The sequence below is a fragment of the Lonchura striata genome, chromosome Z (assembly GCF_050655825.1).
Source record: "Lonchura striata isolate lonStrDom1 chromosome Z, ASM5065582v1, whole genome shotgun sequence".
In the NCBI taxonomy this organism is placed as follows: Eukaryota; Metazoa; Chordata; class Aves; order Passeriformes; family Estrildidae; genus Lonchura; species Lonchura striata.
In genome coordinates, this window is record NC_140740.1 from 3,820,454 (window position 1) to 3,839,512 (window position 19,059).

Sequence of the window (19,059 nt, forward strand, 5' to 3'; positions counted from 1 at the left end):
TTGTTTTGCTGGTTTAGTAGAGGAAAATTCCTGTTGATTTTCTCATTTCCAACAAGCAAAGATGCTTCTGCACAACGTTTCCTGACCTTTTCCAGCACTGGATGAGATTCAGATCCAGTTGTAGTTTTCCATGTCTGCAGCAGCAATAGCAAAGGCGTAGCTGTCTCTTTCTTTCTTTTCCATTTCAGAGCTTTCAAAAGCTAAAGCTCTGCATTGCAGAGACAACGTTGCTTGCTGATGGCAGCCAGGGAGGAATATCAGCTACATATCCATATGCAATTCTGTTGAATTGGCCTGTTTTAATTTGATCTGTGTGGCTTAGAATCCTTTTACTATCCTTTTACTCTGGAATTTTATGATGTGTCCTTGGACGATATGGAGGTAGGTGTGAGAAGGAAGGAGGTTATATGTGATAGGTAATGGCTTGTCCCACATGCTTCTCTCTTGTGCCAGAGCACAAAACCAGCATCGGTGTCTGCCCCAGCTCCCTCTGCTCCTGGAGAAGATGAAGAGGAGCAAATTGAGCAGTATGACCACGAGGCTCTATCAGTGGTTACACCAGAGCCTGAATCTTCTGAGCCAGTAAGTGCCAGTTGTGGGTGGTGCTGTCTTTAGTGCAAGGCAGAGCTGCAGGTTTTGCTTTTGCATTTCAGAGCTTTCAAGATTAAAAGATCAGTTACACAAGTAGATCATTTCTACCTGATAGTAGGCAGTGTGGAATATTTAAATCAGAGCAATTTGCATTACAGATGGATCCGCCAATTTTAATACAATGAATCCCATTTACAATCAAAGTTTCTGAATATTCCTTGGAAGATTTAGTGTTATATGTGAGAAGAAATGTTCTTATAAATGATAGGTAACGGTTCATCCCTCATGGTTCTCCATTGCTACAGCTGACAGAGGCAACAGCAGTGTCTGCCCCATCTCCCTCTGCTCCTGGAGAAGAAGCCAAAGAGGAGCAAATTGAGCAGCATGACCGCGAGGCTTCGGCAGTGGTCACAGCAGAGCCTGACACTTCTGTAAGTTCTGGGTGGTGCTGTCTATAGTGCAACACAGAGCAGCAAGTTTTCCTCTTGCTTTTCAGAGCTTTCAAGAATTAAAAAGTCAGTTACAAAGAGATCATTGCTACCTGATAGTAGGGAGGGTGGAATATTCATTTCAGAGCAATTTCCATTTCAGGTGGATTAGCCAATCTTAAAACCATGAGAGTGCATTGGAATCCAATTGCAATTAAAGTTTCCCAATTTTCCTTGGAAGAAATGGTGGTAGATGTGAGAATATAGAAGGTTATAAATGATAGGTAATGGCCTGACCCTAATAATTCTTTCTTGCCACAGATGACAGCGGGAACAGCCGTGTCAGCCCCAGCTCCCTCTCCTCCTGGTGAAGAAGCCAAAGAGGAGCAAATTGAGGAGTATGAGCGTGAGGCTGCATCAGTGGTTACACCAGAGCCTGACACTTCTGAGCCAGTAAGTGCCAGTTGTGGGTGGTGCTGTCTTTAGTGCAAGGCAGAGCTGCAAGTTTCTGAGCAGCCAGCTCTTGCTGTTGCTGCCTGAGGGTGCTGAGTACTGCAGTCCTGCCAGGAGCCAGCGATTTCCTGCAGGCAGTGACCACCAGCTACAAAATGGCTTTTGATCTGTCACCTTGAGGCACCAAAGAGCTGGGGGTTCTGGCTGAGCTTCTGGCTGCTCAGCTCAGGGAAGTTCTGTCTCTGGGCTTCTGCAGTTCTGTGGCCAAAGGCACAGGATGTAGTGCTGCAGGTAGCAGGGCTTGGTTTGTTTGTTTTCCCTTTGTGTAAAGGTGTGTTTGGCTTGTGGAAGTGATCTGCCGTTCTCTGCAATAGTTCTTCACTTGTACAGTCTCTTTTGACTTTTTCTAAGCTGCATGGAGATGATTGTGTTTGCCAGGAATCTGTGGGGTGCCATTCTTGTCAGGTGTGGCCCAAGAAATCAAGTGCCTCGTTGGGAAGGCTTCTTGTGCGGCAAAAAAGCAGAAGCAGCAATTTTCTGTGGATGCCTTTTGCAATGAAGCCTGCAGCTTTAGAACTGGCATTAGGGCCTAGGGTGGGGGTGAAGCTGCAAGTCCTTGACTGCTGTCTTGTTTTGCTGAGAAGAGGCAGGACGTCTCTGAACCAGAGATGCTGTATTTGAAATCAAACAGGCAACTTTGTGGCTGGGCAGCTGTGTGGACCAAAAGGACCCAGGGGTGCCAGTCAAGAGCAGCTGAAGGTGGGCCAGCGCCTGGCCAGGTAGCCAAGAAGGCCGAGGGCATCGTGGCCTGTGTCAGCAGCAGTGGGGCAGCAGGAGCAGGGCAGTGACCGTCCCCCTGGGCTGGGCAGCGCTGCGGCCAGAGCTGGGAGTGCTGTGTCCACTTGTGGGCCCCTGTGAAGCAGAAAGTCCTTGAGAGGGCTGGAGCGTGTGCAGAGAAGGACACGGGAGCTATGGAAGGCTGTGGAGCGCAAGGCCAAGGAGGAGGTGCTGAGGGAGTTTCAGCCTGGACAACGGGAACCTCCTGAGGGAACTTCAGGCACACTTCCATGGTTCCATACATGACAGTGCTCACCGCCAGGGCTGTTCCCCTGCCAAACATGCCCTCACTTCCTCCAAGTGTTTTAGCCACCATAGGAGGGGACACTTTTGACTTGTGGCTTGTTGCTTTGCTAGGAGGTGAAGCCCTGCTTGTGTTCTCTCTTTCCAACAAACGCAGATGCTTCTGCACAAATTTTCCTGCCCTTTTTACGCACTGGATGGGATTCTGATCCAGTTTGAGTTTTCCATGTCTGCTGCAGCAATAGCAAAGGCCTTGCTGGCTATTTCCTACTTTTCCATTTCAGGGCTTTAAAGAGCCAAATGATCCTTTGTGCAGAGGCAGAGTTGCTTGCAGATAGCAGCCAGAAAGGACTATCAAACACATAGAGTGCATCAAATAGAGTTCTGTTGGGTTAATGCGTTTTAATCTGGTCAGAGTGCCTTAGATTCCCATTGCTAACAAAGCTGATAATTTCTCCTTCAAAGAGGTGTTTGTGGATCCGAAGAGAAACAAGGCTATAAATGATAGGTAATGGCTGGTCATCATGCTTCTCTCTTGCCACAGATGGACGAAGGAACAGTGGTCTCTGCCCTGGCTCCCTCTCCTCCTGGTGAAGAAGCCAAAGAGCCCCAGCAAATTGAGGAGTATGACCACGAGGCTCCATCAGTGGTCACACCAAAGCGTGAATCTTCTGAGCCAGTAAGTGCCAGTTGTGGGTGGTGCTGTCTTTAGTGTAAGGCAGAGCTGCAATTTCCAGAGCAGCCAGCTCTTGCTGTTGCTTGCAGTCCTGCAGGACGTAGCCATTTCCTTTAGGCAGTGACAGCTAGAAATTGGCCCTCAGCTCACTACAAGGGGTTTTCCCCTACCAAACATTCCCTCGCTGCATCCCAGTGCTTTAGACGGTGTCATCAGTGACACTCCCTGCTGGTTGTTGGTTGCTTTTTTGTTTTGCTGGTTTAGTAGAAGAAATGTCCTGTTGATTATCTCGTTTTTCAACAAGCAAAGATGCCTCCACACAATGTTTCCTGCTCTTTTCCAGAACTGGATGAGATTCAGATCCAGTTGTAGTTGTCCATGTCTGCAGCAGCAATAGCAAAGGCGTAGCTGTCTGTTTCCTACTTTTCCATTTCAGACCTTTCAAAAGACAAAAGCTCTGCATTGCAGAGACAACGCTGCTTGCTGATGGCAGCCAGGGAGGAATATCAGCTACATATCCATATGCCGTTCTGTTGAATTGGCCTGTTTTAATTGGATCTGTGTGGCTTAGAATCTTTTTACTCTGGAATTTTATTTTTCCTTGGAAGATATGGTTGTAGATGTGAGAAGGAAGGAGGTTATACGTGATAGGTAATGGCTTGTCCCACAAGCTTCTCTCTTGCCCCAGACCACAAAACCAGCATCAGTGTCTGCCCCAGCTCCCTCTGCTCCTGGAGAAGATAAAGAGGGGCAAATTGAACAGTATGACCCTGAGTCTTCCTCAGGGGTCAGAGCAGAGCCTGAATCTTCGGAGCCAGTAAGTGCCAGTTGTGGGTGGTGCTGTCTTTAGTGCAAGGCAGAGCTGCAAGTTTCTGAGCAGCCAGCTCTTGCTGTTGCTGCCTGAGGGTGCTGAGTACTGCAGTCCTGCCAGGAGCCAGCGATTTCCTGCAGGCAGTGACCACCAGCTACAAAATGGCTTTTGATCTGTCACCTTGAGGCACCAAAGAGCTGGGGGTTCTGGCTGAGCTTCTGGCTGCTCAGCTCAGGGAAGTTCTGTCTCTGGGCTTCTGCAGTTCTGTGGCCAAAGGCACAGGATGTAGTGCTGCAGGTGGCAGGGCTTGGTTTGTTTGTTTTCCCTTTGTGTAAAGGTGTGTTTGGCTTGTGGAAGTGATCTGCCGTTCTCTGCAATAGTTCTTCACTTGTACAGTCTCTTTTGACTTTTTCTAAGCTGCATGGAGATGATTGTGTTTGCCAGGAATCTGTGGGGTGCCATTCTTGTCAGGTGTGGCCCAAGAAATCAAGTGCCTCGTTGGGAAGGCTTCTTGTGCGGCAAAAAAGCAGAAGCAGCAATTTTCTGTGGATGCCTTTTGCAATGAAGCCTGCAGCTTTAGAACTGGCATTAGGGCCTAGGGTGGGGGTGAAGCTGCAAGTCCTTGACTGCTGTCTTGTTTTGCTGAGAAGAGGCAGGACGTCTCTGAACCGGAGATGCTGTATTTGAAATCAAACAGGCAACTTTGTGGCTGGGCAGCTGTGTGGACCAAAAGGACCCAGGGGTGCCGGTCAAGAGCAGCTGAAGGTGGGCCAGCGCCTGGCCAGGTAGCCAAGAAGGCCGAGGGCATCGTGGCCTGTGTCAGCAGCAGTGGGGCAGCAGGAGCAGGGCAGTGACCGTCCCCCTGGGCTGGGCAGCGCTGCGGCCAGAGCTGGGAGTGCTGTGTCCACTTGTGGGCCCCTGTGAAGCAGAAAGTCCTTGAGGGGGCTGGAGCGTGTGCAGAGAAGGACACGGGAGCTGGGGAAGGCTGTGGAGCACAAGGCCAAGGAGGGGATGCTGAGGGAGTTTCAGCTTGGACAACGGGAACCTCATGAGAGACTTTCAGGCACACTTCCATGGTTCCATACATGACCGTGCTCACCACCAGGGCTGTTTCCCCTGCCAAACATGTGCTCACTGCATCCCAGTTCTTTAGACGCTGGTGTCAGTAACACTCCCTGCTTGTTGTTGGTTGCATTTTTATTTTGCTTGCTTAGTACAGGAACAGCCCTGTTGATTTTCTCATTTTCCAACAAGCAAAGATGCTTCTGCACAACGTTTCCTGCCGTTTTCCAGCACTGGATGATATTCTGATCCAGTTGCAGGTTTCCATGTCTGCTGCAGCTATAGCAAAGGCATAGCTGTCTCTTTCTTACTTTTCCATTTCAGATCTTTCAGGAGATAAAAGCTCGGTCTTACAGAGACAACATTGCTTGCAGATGGCAGCCAAGGAGGAATATCAGCTTCATATCCATATACAGTTCTGTTGAATTGGCCCATTTTAATTTGATTGGTGTGGCTTAGAATCCTTTTAATCTGAAATTTTATTATTTGTCCTTGGACGATATGGAGGTATATGTGAGAAGAAAGGAGGTTATACATGAGAGGCAACGGCTTGTCTCACATGCTTCTGTCTTGCCACAGATGACAGAGACAGCAGCAGTGTCTGCCCTGGTTCCGTCTCCTCCTGAAGAAGAAGCCAAAGAGGAGGAAATTGAACAGTATGACCACGAGGCTCCATCAAAGGTCACACCAGAGCCTGAATCTTCTGAGCCAGTAAGTGCCAGTTGTGGGTGGTGCTGTCTTTAGTGCAAGAGAGAGCTGCAAGTTTCTGAGCAGCCAGCTCTTGCTGTTGCTGCCTGAGGATGCTGAGTGCTGGAGTCCTGCCAGGACCCAGAGAGTTCCAGCAGGTAGTGACCACCAGCTACAAATTGGCCTTCGACCTGTCACCTTGAGGCACTGAAGAGCTGGGGGTTCTGGCTGAGCTTCTGGCTGCTCAGCTCATGAAAGTTCTGTCTCTGGGCTTCTGCAGTGCTGTGGCCAAAGGCACAGGAGGTAGTGCTGTAGGTGAAAGGGCTTGGTGTGTTTGTTTTCCCTTTGTGTAAAGGTGTGTTTGGCTTGTGGAAGTGATCTGCAGTGTTGTGGAGTAGTTCTTCACTTAAACAGTCTCTTTTGACTTTTGCTACATTCAAGGAGATGATTGTGTTGTCCAGGAATCTTTCATACAGATTACACAGCTGCCATTCCTGTCGCGTGTGGTCAAAGAAACCAGGTGCCTTGTTGGGAAGGCTTCTTGTGCGGCAAAAAGCAGAAGCAGCAAGTTCCTGTGGATGCCTTTTACAATGAAGCCTGCAGCTTTAGAAATGGCATTTGGGCCTAGGGTGGGGGTGAAGCTGGAAGTCCTTGACTGCTGTCTTGTGTTGCTGAGAAGAGGCAGGACATCTTGGAACTGGGGATGCTGTACTTGAAGTCAAACGGGCAACTTTGTGGTGAAGGAGCCGCGTGGGCCCAAAGGACCCAGGGGTTCCGGTCAAGAGCAGCTGAAGGTGGGCCAGCGCCTGGCCAGGTAGCCAAGAAGGCCGAGGGCATCGTGGCCTGTGTCAGCAGCAGTGGGGCAGCAGGAGCAGGGCAGTGACGGTCCCCCTGGGCTGGGCAGCGCTGCGGCCAGAGCTGGGAGTGCTGTGTCCACTTGTGGGCCCCTGTGAAGCAGAAAGTCCTTGAGGGGCTGGAGCGTGTGCAGAGAAGGACACGGGAGCTGGGGAAGGGTGTGGAGCGCAAGGCCAAGGAGGAGGTGCTGAGGGAGTTTCAGCCTGGACAACGGGAACCTCCTGAGGGAACTTCAGGCACACTTCCATGGTTCCATACATGACAGTGCTCACCGCCAGGGCTGTTCCCCTGCCAAACATGCCCTCACTTCCTCCAAGTGTTTTAGCCACCATAGGAGGGGACACTTTTGACTTGTGGCTTGTTGCTTTGCTAGGAGGTGAAGCCCTGCTTGTGTTCTCTCTTTCCAACAAACGCAGATGCTTCTGCACAAATTTTCCTGCCCTTTTTACGCACTGGATGGGATTCTGATCCAGTTTGAGTTTTCCATGTCTGCTGCAGCAATAGCAAAGGCCTTGCTGGCTATTTCCTACTTTTCCATTTCAGGGCTTTAAAGAGCCAAATGATCCTTTGTGCAGAGGCAGAGTTGCTTGCAGATAGCAGCCAGAAAGGACTATCAAACACATAGAGTGCATCAAATAGAGTTCTGTTGGGTTAATGCGTTTTAATCTGGTCAGAGTGCCTTAGATTCCAATTGCTAACAAAGCTGATAATTTCTCCTTCAAAGAGGTGTTTGTGGATCTGAAGAGAAACAAGGCTATAAATGATAGGTAATGGCTGGTCATCATGCTTCTCTCTTGCCACAGATGGACGAAGGAACAGTGGTCTCTGCCCTGGCTCCCTCTCCTCCTGGTGAAGAAGCCAAAGAGCCCCAGCAAATTGAGGAGTATGACCACGAGGCTCCATCAGTGGTCACACCAAAGCGTGAATCTTCTGAGCCAGTAAGTGCCAGTTGTGGGTGGTGCTGTCTTTAGTGTAAGGCAGAGCTGCAATTTCCAGAGCAGCCAGCTCTTGCTGTTGCTTGCAGTCCTGCAGGACGTAGCCATTTCCTTTAGGCAGTGACAGCTAGAAATTGGCCCTCAGCTCACTACAAGGGGTTTTCCCCTACCAAACATTCCCTCGCTGCATCCCAGTGCTTTAGACGGTGTCATCAGTGACACTCCCTGCTGGTTGTTGATTGCTTTTTTGTTTTGCTGGTTTAGTAGAAGAAATGTCCTGTTGATTTTCTCGTTTTTCAACAAGCAAAGATGCTTCCACACAATGTTTCCTGCTCTTTTCCAGAACTGGATGAGATTCAGATCCAGTTGTAGTTGTCCATGTCTGCAGCAGCAATAGCAAAGGCGTAGCTGTCTGTTTCCTACTTTTCCATTTCAGACCTTTCAAAAGACAAAAGCTCTGCATTGCAGAGACAACGCTGCTTGCTGATGGCAGCCAGGGAGGAATATCAGCTACATATCCATATGCCGTTCTGTTGAATTGGCCTGTTTTAATTGGATCTGTGTGGCTTAGAATCTTTTTACTCTGGAATTTTATGATTTTTCCTTGGAAGATATGGTTGTAGATGTGAGAAGGAAGGAGGTTATACGTGATAGGTAATGGCTTGTCCCACAAGCTTCTCTCTTGCCCCAGACCACAAAACCAGCATCAGTGTCTGCCCCAGCTCCCTCTGCTCCTGGAGAAGATAAAGAGGGGCAAATTGAACAGTATGACCCTGAGTCTTCCTCAGGGGTCAGAGCAGAGCCTGAATCTTCGGAGCCAGTAAGTGCCAGTTGTGGGTGGTGCTGTCTTTAGTGCAAGGCAGAGCTGCAGGTTTCTGAGCAGCCAGCTCTTGCTGTTGCTGCCTGAGGGTGCTGAGTACTGCAGTCCTGCCAGGAGCCAGCGATTTCCTGCAGGCGGTGACCACCAGCTACAAAATGGCTTTTGATCTGTCACCTTGAGGCACCAAAGAGCTGGGGGTTCTGGCTGAGCTTCTGGCTGCTCAGCTCAGGGAAGTTCTGTCTCTGGGCTTCTGCAGTTCTGTGGCCAAAGGCACAGGATGTAGTGCTGCAGGTAGCAGGGCTTGGTTTGTTTGTTTTCCCTTTGTGTAAAGGTGTGTTTGGCTTGTGGAAGTGATCTGCCGTTCTCTGCAATAGTTCTTCACTTGTACAGTCTCTTTTGACTTTTTCTAAGCTGCATGGAGATGATTGTGTTTGCCAGGAATCTGTGGGGTGCCATTCTTGTCAGGTGTGGCCCAAGAAATCAAGTGCCTCGTTGGGAAGGCTTCTTGTGCGGCAAAAAAGCAGAAGCAGCAATTTTCTGTGGATGCCTTTTGCAATGAAGCCTGCAGCTTTAGAACTGGCATTAGGGCCTAGGGTGGGGGTGAAGCTGCAAGTCCTTGACTGCTGTCTTGTTTTGCTGAGAAGAGGCAGGACGTCTCTGAACCAGAGATGCTGTATTTGAAATCAAACAGGCAACTTTGTGGCTGGGCAGCTGTGTGGACCAAAAGGACCCAGGGGTGCCAGTCAAGAGCAGCTGAAGGTGGGCCAGCGCCTGGCCAGGTAGCCAAGAAGGCCGAGGGCATCGTGGCCTGTGTCAGCAGCAGTGGGGCAGCAGGAGCAGGGCAGTGACCATCCCCCTGGGCAGGGCAGCGCTGCGGCCAGAGCTGGGAGTGCTGTGTCCACTTGTGGGCCCCTGTGAAGCACAAAGTCCTTGAGAGGGCTGGAGCATGTGCAGAGAAGGACACGGGAGCTGGGGAAGGCTGTGGAGCACAAGGCCAAGGAGGAGGTGCTGAGGGAGTTTCAGCTTGGACAACGGGAACCTCATGAGAGACTTTCAGGCACACTTCCATGGTTCCATACATGACCGTGCTCACCACCAGGGCTGTTTCCCCTGCCAAACATGTGCTCACTGCATCCCAGTTCTTTAGACGCTGGTGTCAGTAACACTCCCTGCTTGTTGTTGGTTGCATTTTTATTTTGCTTGCTTAGTACAGGAACAGCCCTGTTGATTTTCTCATTTTCCAACAAGCAAAGATGCTTCTGCACAACGTTTCCTGCCGTTTTCCAGCACTGGATGATATTCTGATCCAGTTGCAGGTTTCCATGTCTGCTGCAGCTATAGCAAAGGCATAGCTGTCTCTTTCTTACTTTTCCATTTCAGATCTTTCAGGAGATAAAAGCTCGGTCTTACAGAGACAACATTGCTTGCAGATGGCAGCCAAGGAGGAATATCAGCTTCATATCCATATACAGTTCTGTTGAATTGGCCCATTTTAATTTGATTGGTGTGGCTTAGAATCCTTTTAATCTGAAATTTTATTATTTGTCCTTGGACGATATGGAGGTATATGTGAGAAGAAAGGAGGTTATACATGAGAGGCAACGGCTTGTCTCACATGCTTCTGTCTTGCCACAGATGACAGAGACAGCAGCAGTGTCTGCCCTGGTTCCGTCTCCTCCTGAAGAAGAAGCCAAAGAGGAGGAAATTGAACAGTATGACCACGAGGCTCCATCAAAGGTCACACCAGAGCCTGAATCTTCTGAGCCAGTAAGTGCCAGTTGTGGGTGGTGCTGTCTTTAGTGCAAGAGAGAGCTGCAAGTTTCTGAGCAGCCAGCTCTTGCTGTTGCTGCCTGAGGATGCTGAGTGCTGGAGTCCTGCCAGGACCCAGAGAGTTCCAGCAGGTAGTGACCACCAGCTACAAATTGGCCTTCGACCTGTCACCTTGAGGCACTGAAGAGCTGGGGGTTCTGGCTGAGCTTCTGGCTGCTCAGCTCATGAAAGTTCTGTCTCTGGGCTTCTGCAGTGCTGTGGCCAAAGGCACAGGAGGTAGTGCTGTAGGTGAAAGGGCTTGGTGTGTTTGTTTTCCCTTTGTGTAAAGGTGTGTTTGGCTTGTGGAAGTGATCTGCAGTGTTGTGGAGTAGTTCTTCACTTAAACAGTCTCTTTTGACTTTTGCTACATTCAAGGAGATGATTGTGTTGTCCAGGAATCTTTCATACAGATTACACAGCTGCCATTCCTGTCGCGTGTGGTCAAAGAAACCAGGTGCCTTGTTGGGAAGGCTTCTTGTGCGGCAAAAAGCAGAAGCAGCAAGTTCCTGTGGATGCCTTTTACAATGAAGCCTGCAGCTTTAGAAATGGCATTTGGGCCTAGGGTGGGGGTGAAGCTGGAAGTCCTTGACTGCTGTCTTGTGTTGCTGAGAAGAGGCAGGACATCTTGGAACTGGGGATGCTGTACTTGAAGTCAAACGGGCAACTTTGTGGTGAAGGAGCCGCGTGGGCCCAAAGGACCCAGGGGTGCCGGTCAAGAGCAGCTGAAGGTGGGCCAGCGCCTGGCCAGGTAGCCAAGAAGGCCGAGGGCATCGTGGCCTGTGTCAGCAGCAGTGGGGCAGCAGGAGCAGGGCAGTGACGGTCCCCCTGGGCTGGGCAGCGCTGCGGCCAGAGCTGGGAGTGCTGTGTCCACTTGTGGGCCCCTGTGAAGCAGAAAGTCCTTGAGAGGGCTGGAGCGTGTGCAGAGAAGGACACGGGAGCTATGGAAGGCTGTGGAGCGCAAGGCCAAGGAGGAGGTGCTGAGGGAGTTTCAGCCTGGACAACGGGAACCTCCTGAGGGAACTTCAGGCACACTTCCATGGTTCCATACATGACAGTGCTCACCGCCAGGGCTGTTCCCCTGCCAAACATGCCCTCACTTCCTCCAAGTGTTTTAGCCACCATAGGAGGGGACACTTTTGACTTGTGGCTTGTTGCTTTGCTAGGAGGTGAAGCCCTGCTTGTGTTCTCTCTTTCCAACAAACGCAGATGCTTCTGCACAAATTTTCCTGCCCTTTTTACGCACTGGATGGGATTCTGATCCAGTTTGAGTTTTCCATGTCTGCTGCAGCAATAGCAAAGGCCTTGCTGGCTATTTCCTACTTTTCCATTTCAGGGCTTTAAAGAGCCAAATGATCCTTTGTGCAGAGGCAGAGTTGCTTGCAGATAGCAGCCAGAAAGGACTATCAAACACATAGAGTGCATCAAATAGAGTTCTGTTGGGTTAATGCGTTTTAATCTGGTCAGAGTGCCTTAGATTCCCATTGCTAACAAAGCTGATAATTTCTCCTTCAAAGAGGTGTTTGTGGATCCGAAGAGAAACAAGGCTATAAATGATAGGTAATGGCTGGTCATCATGCTTCTCTCTTGCCACAGATGGACGAAGGAACAGTGGTCTCTGCCCTGGCTCCCTCTCCTCCTGGTGAAGAAGCCAAAGAGCCCCAGCAAATTGAGGAGTATGACCACGAGGCTCCATCAGTGGTCACACCAAAGCGTGAATCTTCTGAGCCAGTAAGTGCCAGTTGTGGGTGGTGCTGTCTTTAGTGTAAGGCAGAGCTGCAATTTCCAGAGCAGCCAGCTCTTGCTGTTGCTTGCAGTCCTGCAGGACGTAGCCATTTCCTTTAGGCAGTGACAGCTAGAAATTGGCCCTCAGCTCACTACAAGGGGTTTTCCCCTACCAAACATTCCCTCGCTGCATCCCAGTGCTTTAGACGGTGTCATCAGTGACACTCCCTGCTGGTTGTTGGTTGCTTTTTTGTTTTGCTGGTTTAGTAGAAGAAATGTCCTGTTGATTATCTCGTTTTTCAACAAGCAAAGATGCCTCCACACAATGTTTCCTGCTCTTTTCCAGAACTGGATGAGATTCAGATCCAGTTGTAGTTGTCCATGTCTGCAGCAGCAATAGCAAAGGCGTAGCTGTCTGTTTCCTACTTTTCCATTTCAGACCTTTCAAAAGACAAAAGCTCTGCATTGCAGAGACAACGCTGCTTGCTGATGGCAGCCAGGGAGGAATATCAGCTACATATCCATATGCCGTTCTGTTGAATTGGCCTGTTTTAATTGGATCTGTGTGGCTTAGAATCTTTTTACTCTGGAATTTTATTTTTCCTTGGAAGATATGGTTGTAGATGTGAGAAGGAAGGAGGTTATACGTGATAGGTAATGGCTTGTCCCACAAGCTTCTCTCTTGCCCCAGACCACAAAACCAGCATCAGTGTCTGCCCCAGCTCCCTCTGCTCCTGGAGAAGATAAAGAGGGGCAAATTGAACAGTATGACCCTGAGTCTTCCTCAGGGGTCAGAGCAGAGCCTGAATCTTCGGAGCCAGTAAGTGCCAGTTGTGGGTGGTGCTGTCTTTAGTGCAAGGCAGAGCTGCAAGTTTCTGAGCAGCCAGCTCTTGCTGTTGCTGCCTGAGGGTGCTGAGTACTGCAGTCCTGCCAGGAGCCAGCGATTTCCTGCAGGCAGTGACCACCAGCTACAAAATGGCTTTTGATCTGTCACCTTGAGGCACCAAAGAGCTGGGGGTTCTGGCTGAGCTTCTGGCTGCTCAGCTCAGGGAAGTTCTGTCTCTGGGCTTCTGCAGTTCTGTGGCCAAAGGCACAGGATGTAGTGCTGCAGGTGGCAGGGCTTGGTTTGTTTGTTTTCCCTTTGTGTAAAGGTGTGTTTGGCTTGTGGAAGTGATCTGCCGTTCTCTGCAATAGTTCTTCACTTGTACAGTCTCTTTTGACTTTTTCTAAGCTGCATGGAGATGATTGTGTTTGCCAGGAATCTGTGGGGTGCCATTCTTGTCAGGTGTGGCCCAAGAAATCAAGTGCCTCGTTGGGAAGGCTTCTTGTGCGGCAAAAAAGCAGAAGCAGCAATTTTCTGTGGATGCCTTTTGCAATGAAGCCTGCAGCTTTAGAACTGGCATTAGGGCCTAGGGTGGGGGTGAAGCTGCAAGTCCTTGACTGCTGTCTTGTTTTGCTGAGAAGAGGCAGGACGTCTCTGAACCGGAGATGCTGTATTTGAAATCAAACAGGCAACTTTGTGGCTGGGCAGCTGTGTGGACCAAAAGGACCCAGGGGTGCCGGTCAAGAGCAGCTGAAGGTGGGCCAGCGCCTGGCCAGGTAGCCAAGAAGGCCGAGGGCATCGTGGCCTGTGTCAGCAGCAGTGGGGCAGCAGGAGCAGGGCAGTGACCGTCCCCCTGGGCTGGGCAGCGCTGCGGCCAGAGCTGGGAGTGCTGTGTCCACTTGTGGGCCCCTGTGAAGCAGAAAGTCCTTGAGGGGGCTGGAGCGTGTGCAGAGAAGGACACGGGAGCTGGGGAAGGCTGTGGAGCACAAGGCCAAGGAGGGGATGCTGAGGGAGTTTCAGCTTGGACAACGGGAACCTCATGAGAGACTTTCAGGCACACTTCCATGGTTCCATACATGACCGTGCTCACCACCAGGGCTGTTTCCCCTGCCAAACATGTGCTCACTGCATCCCAGTTCTTTAGACGCTGGTGTCAGTAACACTCCCTGCTTGTTGTTGGTTGCATTTTTATTTTGCTTGCTTAGTACAGGAACAGCCCTGTTGATTTTCTCATTTTCCAACAAGCAAAGATGCTTCTGCACAACGTTTCCTGCCGTTTTCCAGCACTGGATGATATTCTGATCCAGTTGCAGGTTTCCATGTCTGCTGCAGCTATAGCAAAGGCATAGCTGTCTCTTTCTTACTTTTCCATTTCAGATCTTTCAGGAGATAAAAGCTCGGTCTTACAGAGACAACATTGCTTGCAGATGGCAGCCAAGGAGGAATATCAGCTTCATATCCATATACAGTTCTGTTGAATTGGCCCATTTTAATTTGATTGGTGTGGCTTAGAATCCTTTTAATCTGAAATTTTATTATTTGTCCTTGGACGATATGGAGGTATATGTGAGAAGAAAGGAGGTTATACATGAGAGGCAACGGCTTGTCTCACATGCTTCTGTCTTGCCACAGATGACAGAGACAGCAGCAGTGTCTGCCCTGGTTCCGTCTCCTCCTGAAGAAGAAGCCAAAGAGGAGGAAATTGAACAGTATGACCACGAGGCTCCATCAAAGGTCACACCAGAGCCTGAATCTTCTGAGCCAGTAAGTGCCAGTTGTGGGTGGTGCTGTCTTTAGTGCAAGAGAGAGCTGCAAGTTTCTGAGCAGCCAGCTCTTGCTGTTGCTGCCTGAGGATGCTGAGTGCTGGAGTCCTGCCAGGACCCAGAGAGTTCCAGCAGGTAGTGACCACCAGCTACAAATTGGCCTTCGACCTGTCACCTTGAGGCACTGAAGAGCTGGGGGTTCTGGCTGAGCTTCTGGCTGCTCAGCTCATGAAAGTTCTGTCTCTGGGCTTCTGCAGTGCTGTGGCCAAAGGCACAGGAGGTAGTGCTGTAGGTGAAAGGGCTTGGTGTGTTTGTTTTCCCTTTGTGTAAAGGTGTGTTTGGCTTGTGGAAGTGATCTGCAGTGTTGTGGAGTAGTTCTTCACTTAAACAGTCTCTTTTGACTTTTGCTACATTCAAGGAGATGATTGTGTTGTCCAGGAATCTTTGATACAGATTACACAGCTGCCATTCCTGTCGCGTGTGGTCAAAGAAACCAGGTGCCTTGTTGGGAAGGCTTCTTGTGCGGCAAAAAGCAGAAGCAGCAAGTTCCTGTGGATGCCTTTTACAATGAAGCCTGCAGCTTTAGAAATGGCATTTGGGCCTAGGGTGGGGGTGAAGCTGGAAGTCCTTGACTGCTGTCTTGTGTTGCTGAGAAGAGGCAGGACATCTTGGAACTGGGGATGCTGTACTTGAAGTCAAACGGGCAACTTTGTGGTGAAGGAGCCGCGTGGGCCCAAAAAACCCAGGGGTTCCGGTCAAGAGCAGCTGAAGGTGGGCCAGCGCCTGGCCAGGTAGCCAAGAAGGCCGAGGGCATCGTGGCCTGTGTCAGCAGCAGTGGGGCAGCAGGAGCAGGGCAGTGACGGTCCCCCTGGGCTGGGCAGCGCTGCGGCCAGAGCTGGGAGTGCTGTGTCCACTTGTGGGCCCCTGTGAAGCAGAAAGTCCTTGAGGGGCTGGAGCGTGTGCAGAGAAGGACACGGGAGCTGGGGAAGGCTGTGGAGCGCAAGGCCAAGGAGGAGGTGCTGAGGGAGTTTCAGCCTGGACAACGGGAACCTCCTGAGGGACCTTCAGGCACACTTCCATGGTTCCATACATGACAGTGCTCACCGCCAGGGCTGTTCCCCTGCCAAACATGCCCTCACTTCCTCCAAGTGTTTTAGCCACCATAGGAGGGGACACTTTTGACTTGTGGCTTGTTGCTTTGCTAGGAGGTGAAACCCTGCTTGTGTTCTCTCTTTCCAACAAACGCAGATGCTTCTGCACAAATTTTCCTGCCCTTTTTACGCACTGGATGGGATTCTGATCCAGTTTGAGTTTTCCATGTCTGCTGCAGCAATAGCAAAGGCCTTGCTGGCTATTTCCTACTTTTCCATTTCAGGGCTTTAAAGAGCCAAATGATCCTTTGTGCAGAGGCAGAGTTGCTTGCAGATAGCAGCCAGAAAGGACTATCAAACACATAGAGTGCATCAAATAGAGTTCTGTTGGGTTAATGCATTTTAATCTGGTCAGAGTGCCTTAGATTCCCATTGCTAACAAAGCTGATAATTTCTCCTTCAAAGAGGTGTTTGTGGATCTGAAGAGAAACAAGGCTATAAATGATAGGTAATGGCTGGTCATCATGCTTCTCTCTTGCCACAGATGGACGAAGGAACAGTGGTCTCTGCCCTGGCTCCCTCTCCTCCTGGTGAAGAAGCCAAAGAGCCCCAGGAAATTGAGGAGTATGACCACGAGGCTCCATCAGTGGTCACACCAAAGCGTGAATCTTCTGAGCCAGTAAGTGCCAGTTGTGGGTGGTGCTGTCTTTAGTGTAAGGCAGAGCTGCAATTTCCAGAGCAGCCAGCTCTTGCTGTTGCTTGCAGTCCTGCAGGACGTAGCCATTTCCTTTAGGCAGTGACAGCTAGAAATTGGCCCTCAGCTCACTACAAGGGGTTTTCCCCTACCAAACATTCCCTCGCTGCATCCCAGTGCTTTAGACGGTGTCATCAGTGACACTCCCTGCTGGTTGTTGGTTGCTTTTTTGTTTTGCTGGTTTAGTAGAAGAAATGTCCTGTTGATTATCTCGTTTTTCAACAAGCAAAGATGCCTCCACACAATGTTTCCTGCTCTTTTCCAGAACTGGATGAGATTCAGATCCAGTTGTAGTTGTCCATGTCTGCAGCAGCAATAGCAAAGGCGTAGCTGTCTGTTTCCTACTTTTCCATTTCAGACCTTTCAAAAGACAAAAGCTCTGCATTGCAGAGACAACGCTGCTTGCTGATGGCAGCCAGGGAGGAATATCAGCTACATATCCATATGCCATTCTGTTGAATTGGCCTGTTTTAATTGGATCTGTGTGGCTTAGAATCTTTTTACTCTGGAATTTTATGATTTTTCCTTGGAAGATATGGTTGTAGATGTGAGAAGGAAGGAGGTTATACGTGATAGGTAATGGCTTGTCCCACAAGCTTCTCTCTTGCCCCAGACCACAAAACCAGCATCAGTGTCTGCCCCAGCTCCCTCTGCTCCTGGAGAAGATAAAGAGGGGCAAATTGAACAGTATGACCCTGAGTCTTCCTCAGGGGTCAGAGCAGAGCCTGAATCTTCGGAGCCAGTAAGTGCCAGTTGTGGGTGGTGCTGTCTTTAGTGCAAGGCAGAGCTGCAAGTTTCTGAGCAGCCAGCTCTTGCTGTTGCTGCCTGAGGGTGCTGAGTACTGCAGTCCTGCCAGGAGCCAGCGATTTCCTGCAGGCAGTGACCACCAGCTACAAAATGGCTTTTGATCTGTCACCTTGAGGCACCAAAGAGCTGGGGGTTCTGGCTGAGCTTCTGGCTGCTCAGCTCAGGGAAGTTCTGTCTCTGGGCTTCTGCAGTTCTGTGGCCAAAGGCACAGGATGTAGTGCTGCAGGTGGCAGGGCTTGGTTTGTTTGTTTTCCCTTTGTGTAAAGGTGTGTTTGGCTTGTGGAAGTGATCTGCCGTTCTCTGCAATAGTTCTTCACTTGTACAGTCTCTTTTGACTTTTTCTAAGCTGCATGGAGATGATTGTGTTTGCCAGGAATCTGTGGGGTGCCATTCTTGTCAGGTGTGGCCCAAGAAATCAAGTGCCTCGTTGGGAAGGCTTCTTGTGCGGCAAAAAAGCAGAAGCAGCAATTTTCTGTGGATGCCTTTTGCAATGAAGCCTGCAGCTTTAGAAATGGCATTAGGGCCTAGGGTGGGGGTGAAGCTGCAAGTCCTTGACTGCTGTCTTGTTTTGCTGAGAAGAGGCAGGACGTCTCTGAACCGGAGATGCTGTATTTGAAATCAAACAGGCAACTTTGTGGCTGGGCAGCTGTGTGGACCAAAAGGACCCAGGGGTGCCGGTCAAGAGCAGCTGAAGGTGGGCCAGCGCCTGGCCAGGTAGCCAAGAAGGCCGAGGGCATCGTGGCCTGTGTCAGCAGCAGTGGGGCAGCAGGAGCAGGGCAGTGACCGTCCCCCTGGGCTGGGCAGCGCTGCGGCCAGAGCTGGGAGTGCTGTGTCCACTTGTGGGCCCCTGTGAAGCAGAAAGTCCCTGAGGGGCTGGAGTGTGTGCAAAGAAGGACACGGGAGCTGGGGAAGGGTGTGGAGTGCAAGGCCAAGGAGGAGGTGGTGAGGAAACTTCAGCCTGGACAAGGAGAGCCTCGTGAGGGACCTTCAGGCACACTTCCATGGTTCCATACGTGACACTGCTCACCACCAGGGCTGTTCCCCTGCCAAACATGCCCTCACTGCCTCCAAGTGTTTTAGCCACCTGAGGAGGGGACACTTTTGATTTCTGGTTTGTTTCTTTACTAGGAGGTGAAGACCTGCCCATTATCTTGCTTTCCAACAAGCGCAGATGCTTCTGCACAAATTTTCCTGCCCTTTTCACACACTGGATGTGATTCTGATCCAGGTTGAATTTAATATTTCTGCCGCAGCAATAGCTACGGCCTTGCTGGCTATTTCCTACTTTTCAATTTCAGGGCTTTAAAGAGACAAAAGCTTCTTTGTGCAGAGGCACAGTTGCTTGCTATAGCAGCCAGAAAGGACTATCAAATACATAGAGTGTATCAAATAGAGTTCTGTTGGGTTAGTCCATTTTAATCTGGTCAGAGTGCCTTAGATTCCCATTGCGGATAAAGCTGATAATTTCTCCTTCAAAGAGGTGTTTGTGGATCCGAAGAGAAACAAGGCTATAAATGATAGGTAATGGCTGGTCATCATGCTTCTCTCTTGCCACAGATGGATGAAGGAACAGTGGTCTCTGCCCTGGCTCCCTCTCCGCCTGGTGAAGAAGCCAAGGAGCAGCAAATTGGGGAGTATGCCCATGAGGCTCCATCAGGGGTCACATCAGAGCCTGACACTTCAGAGCCAGTAAGTGCCAGTTGTGGGTAGTGCTCTCTTTAGTGCAAGGCAGACCTACAACTTTCGCTTCTGCGTTCCAGAGCCTTCAAGATTTAAATGGTCAGTTACAGAAATAGATCATTGTAACCTGATAGTAGGCAGGGTGGAATACTTTATTCAGAGCAATTTGCATTACAGGGGGATTAGACAAATTCATTACCATGAGAGTGCCT

The 19,059-nt window shown here is 50.2% G+C and overlaps 1 protein-coding gene across 1 annotated transcript in view; it reads left to right on the plus strand.

Moving 5' to 3' along the window:
- The first annotated feature begins 459 nt into the window (after positions 1-459).
- LOC146763573 (uncharacterized) overlaps positions 460-19,059 on the plus strand; it is a 33,317-nt gene continuing 14,717 nt past the window's right edge. Inside the window, exons 1-9 of the mRNA XM_085567550.1 lie at positions 460-582; positions 3,097-3,231; positions 5,681-5,812; positions 7,447-7,581; positions 10,034-10,165; positions 11,801-11,935; positions 14,385-14,516; positions 16,151-16,285; positions 18,725-18,856. Coding sequence (XP_085423676.1) covers positions 3,097-3,231; positions 5,681-5,812; positions 7,447-7,581; positions 10,034-10,165; positions 11,801-11,935; positions 14,385-14,516; positions 16,151-16,285; positions 18,725-18,856 — 1,068 coding nt within the window. The 5' untranslated portion in view covers positions 460-582. The remainder of the gene's footprint in view (positions 583-3,096; positions 3,232-5,680; positions 5,813-7,446; positions 7,582-10,033; positions 10,166-11,800; positions 11,936-14,384; positions 14,517-16,150; positions 16,286-18,724; positions 18,857-19,059) is intronic.